The following is a 9,686-nucleotide window of genomic DNA, read 5'->3' on the forward strand; positions in this document are numbered from 1 at the left end:
CTGGGAAATACTTTGTTTTGTCTAGAAATAGAGGGGTTCTGTTCATGTGCATTTAGTAGTTAGTATAAGGAACATGTAAAGGAAGAATGTGAACTTCACTTCAAAGTTTTCTGTGATGCACCTGTTTGGGCTTCTAATTATTATGGCCAACATCTGAGATAAACAGTTCTTGAATCTATGTACCTGTCGAATAGTATAAGTGTTAAAGTACTCCATGTTCAACAATTTATTTCACATTATTCTAAAATGTTTAACTATTAGCACAATACTTTGCCAGAAAAAGTCTCATCGACTAGTCTAATCAATAACACAAAAGACTGAAAATAGAGCCTCTACACTGTATCACACACTATGAAGCTCATATTTTCAAAGATTTGATAAGACCATTCTGTCATAAGACTATGCTTTTAATTTAAGCTGTCAATTAAATACATTTCTAGAAAAGATTACTGTAATTTTACAAACACAGCATTATATTAACAATTTTTAATCTATGTGACAGTAGATAGTATGGTTTCTGGTCATGGTTTTCTCTGTGTATAGGGATGTACACATTTGTTGAGTCATTTTAAGAATTACTAAAATGCCAAAATATTGTACATATAAAAGCATTTTCTTTGCACTTTATCATACTTGATATGTACAACTTTAAATATTTTAAGATAACCACATTTTTGCTATCATACTATGAGATGTAAAATACCAGTAAAATAAAGTCTTACATAAATTAAGTTATCAATATTACACACGCATATTTAAACATATATTGAGCAAAGTGAAAAATAACGACCAACCAGGCTTTAAATAAGTATGCTGTGCATATTCTAATTAACTTGTTGTTAATTTGTTGTGTTTCTCAATCTTAATTTTCTGAATTCAGACGTCACTTTATATTTGTATCATATTGTCTTTAAGATACGGGTTGCATTTCAGCACATCAAAATAATACTCACCTACTATCCACAGACAGTCACTTCAGTCACTCACAGTGGGGGTTGCCTCTAGTAGGGAAAACTATTATCTCTTACTGGGAATGAGTATGGGATATAAAGTTGCAAGTACACTTAAGAAGACCATTGCAAAAACCCTTAAGTATTCTGTCATTACTTACTGTACAAAGGTAAATGGTCATCCTTAGCTACTGAAAATACTTGCATAGAAAAATAAAAATGTCATATTAGTATTAAATTGGCCTAATTAATGAAAATTAACTTGTCCAAGTCCATTTTTGATGCTACAAATAAAGTAAGTATAAACCACAAGATCAGTTATCCAAGCAAACTGTTTGCGTTTGGACTATTACAGTGAAAGTACAACAACAAAAATATTTTGTTTTACAGGCTAAAAATAGTATCTGTCTGCCTGTTGCTAAAGTTTTCATATAAACAGAAAAACCTGAGATATTGCTTTTTATAGAAGTCAGTGATGAGGTTTCTTACACAGGACAGAAATCTACAGCTTTTCATTCACTCACCGTCTTCCTAAGATCATTCTTTCTGACTTAATGCGATGTCTGTATCTCTCCTTGGCCTCACCTAAGACACAGATACCTTCCAGGCTTTGAGAAGCAGTAATGGATCCAAAGGAACATAACACCTCAAAGACTAAACACCAAGACACCCACCAGTGTAGATATAACTGAGTTTTCAGAAATCCCCTGGGTCATATCCTGTCAGAACAGGAAAGCAATTCTCCATTTTTTGTGTAGATAATTTTATAGGAGTAAGTAGCTCTTCATATCATCTCTATTTTCAATGGAGTAGACTGTTGCATTATTAAAGGTGAGGTTGTAAGGCTGTTTGGAACACCTTCAAGTCAAGAAATCTTTCCTGGATAAGTTTATTTTCCTAAATAATCCTTATGGAAAAATGTAGTTGGGCATTACAAAGAGAAAGCAGGTAACTGACAAGTAATATGAAACCTCTATACTGTGAAAAGGAAATTTTCAAAAATGAGATAATTAATAGGCTAACAGCTGTAGGTTATAAAAGTACGTAATGTAACCCAAAGAAGGAAACACTCCTAGTCTTTCTGCTGAAACCATGCACCACTGCATAGTTCACTCTCTGACACTGAGAAAGACTCAGACAAAGAAGCTATGAGCCTCCAAAGAGAATTTGTTCTTTAAAAAATTGTTGTACTTCATGTTGCAAGAGGCAACTAATGAAAGCTAAGAGCAGGAGAAATAGTCTTCCTAAGGAAAGAACACACCAACTGGTTATCCAATACCAAATAATAAGCTCTGAAAATACATACAATTAACATTATATAGACTTAGGTATTTGTGTGTGTGTGTGTGTGTGTGTGTGTGTAGCTATGTAACAACAATTAATTAAAAAAACATGAACCTGAAAAAGAACAAGTTTACAATCTCAAAAAATAAAAGAAACAATGATGAACAAAAGAAAAAAGAATGAATCATATTTTTTCAAGGTACATTTCAAACTCAAGGCTAAATGTAAGGATTTAGTTTTGACATGTAATAGAACAAAACCTTGTGCCGTTTAATCACCTTTCAAAAATTCTCTATTAAATTAATTCTAATTATATTCTAATCAAATTTATGCTTTGATTTTGATAGACTTGTATCAAGAAACACTTCCATTTAGATATATTCTACATTCTTCCTCATGACTTTGTAGCTTATTACTTAGACTTTTTCAGTGAGAAGACATATTTTCTTTTACTTAAACTTGATTCTTGTCATAGTATATATTAGAATTAGAGCGTTCCCCCCATTACTCTTTCTAGTTCTCCAACACCACTATCCTCATCCAGACACACCCCCTTTCTATGTCTCATTACAAAACAAACAGGCATTAAGGGATAATAATAAAATAAAATAAAATATTATAATAAGATAAAAACCAAAAAAATCAGAATAAGACAAAACAAACAAAAAGAAAAAGAGCCCAAGAGAAGGCACAATAATCAGAGACCAACTCTTTCACACGCTCAATAATCCCATAAGAACACAAAACTGGAAGCCATATTTTATATGCAAAACCAATTGATAAAATAATAAGTAAACAGTAAAAGTAAAAATTAAAAGAAAAATCCCTAATATGATATTATGAGACAAAAAAAAAACCTTCAAAGATGCTGTTGAGTTAGTTTTCTATTGACCATCTACTGCTGAGCATGGGGCCTAACCTTCAGAGTAGGTTGTTTCGCCAAGTGAAACTCCCTTGGAAAAAAGTTAACTTCTCTTGGCAAGTAGTTATCAGTCTGAGATTGCTTCTAGGCCAGGGATAGGAGCATGTGTCCAGTTATCCTTTCTGCTCTAGAACACTATCTGGTGGAGACCCATGCAGGCCCAGTTCACGATGCCTCAATATCTGTGAGTTTATGTGTGTGTGTGTGTGTCAATACGTGTTTAGAAGGCCTTTCTTCCAAATGCCCTCCACCTCTCTGCTTCCTTTTCAACAATGTTCCCTGAGCCTTGAAGGGAGGGAAGCATCTCATTTATTGATGGATGTTCCAGGTCTCTCAATCTCTTGCACTTGGTCTGGCTGCGGCTCTCTGTGTTTGTTTCTATCTGAGCAGGAGGAAGCTTCTCTGATGAGGGCTAAGCAAGACGCCGATCTATGAGCATAGCGGAAAAAGTTGTCAAAAGTCACTGTGCTGCTGTGTTTCTTTAGTAGAAAGATGGTGTCTGGTTTTCCCCAAGCTCTCTGGGCTATCTAGCCTTGGGGTTTTAGTCATCCAAACACTGTTTTGTATGGGTTCCATCACATGGACTGGTCTTTAAATCAAATCAGATGTTGGCTGTTTACATCCATAATCTTTTGCCATCATTGAACTAGCATATTGGGCAGATGGGACACCATTGTATATTGGATGGTTTGTGGCTACATTGGAGAAGACATTCTCACTCTATGTGTAGGTAACAATTTACACAATATATTTTACATAGATTTTTTTTAATCTCTGAATTTCTCAATGCATACATCAGGTACATTTACACTATGGAATACTACTCAGCTATTAAAAACAAGGAATTCCCAAAATTTGTGGACAAATGGATGGAACTAGAAATGATCATAATGAGTGAGTTAACCCAGAAGCAGAAAGAATCAAATGGTATATACTCATTTATATCTGCATACTAGCCCAAGGGGCATGTCCCACAAAAGCCTTCACTTACCAGGAAACTGAGACAGAGGGGAGGACATCCTATTGGGACTCTAAATGAGATAAGCATGGGAGAATAGCAAAGTAGAAGGATCCAGAGGGTCCTAGAAATCTACAAGTAGAACATTATGATAGGCAGATTTGGGCCCAGAGGTCCCGCTCAAACTAAGGCACCAGACAAGGACAATACAGGCAGTAAACTTCAAACCCCTACCCAGATCTAGCCAATAGACAGGACATTCTCCACAGTTGAGTGGAGAGTGGGATATGACTTTCACACGTACTCTGGTGCCTCATAATTGACCATGTCCCCTGGATGGGGAGGCCTGGTGGCACTCAGAGGAAGGATAGCAGGCTACCAAGAAAAGACTTGATACCCTATGAGCATATACAGGGGGAGGAGGTCCCCCTCAGTCACAGTCGTAGGGGAGGAGAGTAAGGGAAAAATGGGAGGGAGGGAAGAACAGGAGGATACAAGGGAGGGGATAACCATTGAGATGTAATATGAATAAATTAATAAAATTAAAAAAAAGAATTTAAAACGGGAATGATAACTTTATGAAAACAATAATGGATTTATCAACAGGAAAGTTGAAAACGTTTCACATACATAAAAATACAAAGAACAAAAAATCAGGCCAAACCCTGCTAACGTGAGAGCTAAAAGTGGACACACTTTGTGCTTCCCTTCCTGAACTGTGAGGCTCCACAGAGTTTAGAACGATTCCAAAGACCATTATGAGGAAAAATAAAAAACAGCACCATTCCCATAATAAACTTGGATATGGTTGTGTAATGTACAACATCCACAGGAGGAGTAAGTACACAGGAGAGCCCACAGCGAGGCTGACAATAACTGTCATCACGGTAAGGTTACCCAGCATCATTATCATGCTACTAAAGAACAAAATGCAAATAATACCTTTTTTTTTTAACTGATGAAGAACCTGAGTGAGATGAAAGTTATAAGCACACATTTGTTTAAAGACCCAGACTTGTTTTTTTTACATATATCAATGTACTATTTGTCTCCTGTAGTGAATGCATATAAAACTGTAGATAAAAAAAAAAAAAAAAAAAAAAAAAAAAAAAAAAAAAAAAACTCAGCAACACTGAGCCTGATGCTAAAATAGTTAGTTTTGGTTACATTTGCAAAGAAACAAACAATATGAAAGGCTACATGTGAGATACTGAAAAAAATTAATTTCTTCACTGGAGAAATCTATTTATTAGGGAATTGTTTATCATAACATCACATTGTAGACTTTGAACAGCATAATATTATTTATTTAAAAGCAAAGATAAACAGCAAAACTGCATTAGAGCACAGATGCATTTGTACATAATGATCCATATTGCAAGTACAATCATTATTTAATTTGTGGTTTGTGATCTCCCAAAGTAGATGAAGACTGACAAGATGTTAAGTAGGGTTTATTTTACAAAAATTACAAAATAGAATTTTGATTATGCCAATAAATTGCTTTAAAGCATGTAAGTAAAAAAATTACACAAGTATGCAACTTTTAGTAAACACAATGTTTATACATAGAAGTTTTTTGATAAATTCTTCAACATGTTGACATGAGAGAAATCTATTGTGTGAAAAACAATTATTAAATGTGTTAAAATGTAATAAACGTTATAGAAATAGGTGTTCACTTCCACTTAGCCTTATCTTCAAGAAGTAAAAACTGCTTGCAGATGCATATGATCAGTTGAAATTATTGACTGCTGGTGTCATCAGCTAGGCAGAGGTTAACTGCTATGTAAACACTCAAAAATAAAACAGCAGAGATTCTGAAGTGAGGGATAGGAACACTCCTAAAGCAGTGGATGTTACACAGCCACACAAGTCCACTATACTGTGGTGAACAATCGCTATCTCAAATGCTTTCCTTTAATTTCTGAAATTTGGGTATCAGTCTTGGTTTTTCTTTTTCATTTGAATATAGAAGACTCAAAATTTCTCAAACTGACTGTTTTCTAGTCTTGCTTCAAGACTACCTGAGAAAAGTAAAGTTCAAGATGACTTTGTTTCATTGGTGCTTGTAATATGAAAATGATCTTTAACCATTTTCACCTTCTAAAGATCCTCTAGGCTCAAAAATTAAGGGCTAAGCATCACAACTACTTTGATTATGATCTCAACTGTAAATTCATTTTCCATGTTCAGTGACTGTAGAGTGAAAACATGCTACATGAGTAGAGGACAGCACCCTTTGTTAAACTCCATATCTGGTTTTTAGTTCACAGTTAATAACACATTGAGTGAAGAAACAGCCTTATTTTATGTTGTTTGTGTTTTACACCAAAGCCTTTTTATAGAATTTTTCATCTCAGAATTTCTCAAGGTATATATCAGTGGATTCAGCATGGGACTTACGACGATATAAAACACAGCAATATATTTATCAATAGGAAAGTTGTGGGCGGGTCTAGCATATATAAAAGTACAGGGAGCAAAAAAGCAGACAACCACCATGATGTGGGAGCAGCAGGTAAACAGAGCTTTGCGCCTCCCTTCCTGGCTGTGAGTCTTAACTGAGCTTAAAATGATTCCATAGGAGACTAAGAGAAAGGTGAAAATTCCCACGCAGATTACTCCACCATTGGCAACGACAGTGATGCCAAGGAAGTACGTGTCAGTGCACGCAAGCCCCAGCAATGGGTTCATGTCACACATGAAGTGATCAATAATGTTGGGACCACAGAAAGGAAGTTTATACACTGTCAAAACTTGAATCATTGAATGCACTAGGCCTCCAACCCCAGCTACCAGCAAAAGGATGATACAAACCTGTTTGTTCATAATGGTCAAATAGTGCAGTGGCTTACAGATGGCCACATAGCGATCATAGGCCATGAATACAAGAAGAAAGACCTCAACACCACCAAAAAAGTGCTCCGTGAAGAGCTGGAACATGCATGCTTTGAAGGAGATGGTCTTTTTATTATATAGTAAGTCTATAATCAAATTTGGTGAAACGGTATTGCAATAAAAAGCATCCAGGAGTGACAAACAGGCAAGAAAGAAGTACATCGGGGAGTTTAAAGAAGGGCTGGCAATCACTGTCACTGCAATGAGCAGGTTGCCCAGCATAGTCACAATGTAGATGAGCGAAAACAAGACAAATAATGCTTTTTGAGCAGCAGGATCCTGAGTAAGGCCCAGGAAAATAAATTCTGTGACATTGCTGCTCTGTCCCATTGACCTTTGTAGGAGGCCTGTTTCAAAGATGACAGTTTAAAATAAGACCTGTCCTGAAGTTTGTCTGTGGCCATGAAAAATCATCTTCTCCTCAGCTTTTACAATGATGAGTGTACAGTAGTGAGCCATATGAGTTTTGCGCCCAATAGTCAAGATGGAGCTCCTGTTGATGATTTTATTCCTCCTAGGAAATTGTCCTTGTGTCTGGAAGTACAAGAGCTTATTTTAAGTCACAATGTATCTCTTCCAAACTACAGTCAGATCCTTAAACTACTTAACTAAAATGTTACTTTAGGCAAACATGTTAGAAATGTAGGAAAAGGGCACCTGGCTTTCAGAAATAACTCTCTAAATGTCAACAGCCCTCAACATATGGCTGGAAAGATGGCTCTGTTGTTGACATCACTATTTTTTTCTCAGAGAGAACCTAGTCTAATTTCTGGGATGCACCTAGTGGCAGATAACCATTTGTAACTCCAGTTCCATTGGGTTCTATGTCTTTTCTGACCTACGCAGCACAGACAAGCACTCACGTAACCGTCCCCTGTATGGGGAGGCCTGATGGCACGCAGAGGAAGGATAGCAGGCTACCGAGAAGAGACTTGATACGCTATAAGCATATACAGGGGAAGGAGGTCCCCCTCAAGCACAGTCATAGGGGAGGGGAGTAGGGGGAAAGCGGGAAGGAGGAAGGAATGGGAGGATACAAGGGATGGGAGAACAATTGAGATGTAATATGAATAAATTAATAATATATATAATATTTTAAAGGTGAATTATTGAAGCTGCAGTTTTAAAGACCGCACATATAAAGCATGATTGAGATACCTGTGCATATCCACCTCATCTATGCTGTTGCACTATTAGACAATAAATGCACTTATTAAGGTTTGCAACCTTCACAGCCTTCATTAAATTGAAAAGGATATCTTTAAAATGTGTCTTGTAACGACACAACTGTTCAGCACAGTGATGTTTTATGGCATTAGTTCCTCTAACTCTAATATTTTGTGGTGGTGGTGATGGTCCCATATATAATGGTCTTAAAGTTTTTCTCAATACCTGATAAAATCAACATAGATGATAGCTGTTATCAATGTTTTTTTATCATCTCCTATTACCAAAAAGAATAGATCATCTCAATCTTCCACGTAATAAGAATGATTGGCATGGACCAGGAAATATATTGTATGTTTGTGAGGGTGCATGACATATATATGAATATATATATTAAATTGAATTAACAGTACAGTTAGATTATGAAACTTATAAGCTTTAGGAATTATCTATATCTATCTATCTATCTATCTATCTATCTATCTATCTATCTATCTATCTATATCTCCTAAAATATTTTCTTAGGCAGAGGTGTATCCTGTCTAGAAGCAAGAAGCATCTGTTCACATAGTTGTTAGAGTGAGGTAGGACACGTGAAACAAATCCTGACTTTATTTAGTAGCTGAGGATGGTATGCTTTCTGTGTGTATCATTCCCCTTACTGTCATCATCTGATCCCGGAGATCTGCACTTCCAGAATCAACAGACTGAGAACAGCACACCTGTCGAATGACATGAGTAAAATATTCTATATGTACTGTTTGTGCTTTCACATTTCACCTCCCACAATCTCAGTGCTTCTTTATATATCAGTGGTATACTTCCCTGGGATAAATTTACTATTTCTCAGCTTAATATTTTATAATACTGCAAAAAGGGTTTATTAAACTACATATTGTACTGTAAAAAGCATCTGAGGTTTTGACCGTATGGAAAATATTGGACTAGTTATATTATATTTCCATAAAAACATAGTACACTTCTAGAAAAATAATTTTTAGTTTAAGATCATAGTAGTATGTTATATATGAATCTAGGTGGCAGTAGAGGTGGCAGTCTCTGATCACGGATTTCCCTCTGTATATGTCCTAACATCTTTGTAGCTATCATTTTAATATTCACACATAAACTCCCGTAAGAATCTCCCAGAAGAGAAATAAACACATTTCCCTTATAATCTAATATACCTGGTATATGTGACCAAAATGTCCTGTATATACATACATTATAAACTACATTTCTTTAGCTACATGTCATATGCAATGTAACACACATGAATCAATGTTAAAAAAATAAACTGAATTTGCATGGTTACCCTTGTAACAGATAAATCTCACTTAACTATGTATATAGTTAATCAAAACTATGTTTGTTATGAATAATTTCTGTGGTTATAAACATTTTCCAGTTCAGATAAATTTATGAGGAGTATCTAATTTTCAAAATATGAGTTGTACTTCATGTATCACAAAAATATTGACCTACTGTGCCTACACCATTAGCT

General features: G+C 35.6%; 1 protein-coding gene across 1 annotated transcript; it reads right to left on the minus strand.

Annotated features, from left to right (window-relative positions):
* Positions 1-6,424: 6,424 nt before the first annotated feature.
* LOC127187851 (olfactory receptor 4A5-like) lies at positions 6,425-7,345 on the minus strand. The gene has a single exon (XM_051144061.1). The coding sequence runs from the start codon at positions 7,343-7,345 to the stop codon at positions 6,425-6,427; it is 921 nt and encodes a 306-aa protein (XP_051000018.1).
* Between the last annotated feature and the right edge of the window lie 2,341 nt (positions 7,346-9,686).

Source organism: Acomys russatus, chromosome 4 (genome assembly GCF_903995435.1).
Source record: "Acomys russatus chromosome 4, mAcoRus1.1, whole genome shotgun sequence".
NCBI classification, from domain to species: domain Eukaryota; kingdom Metazoa; phylum Chordata; class Mammalia; order Rodentia; family Muridae; genus Acomys; species Acomys russatus.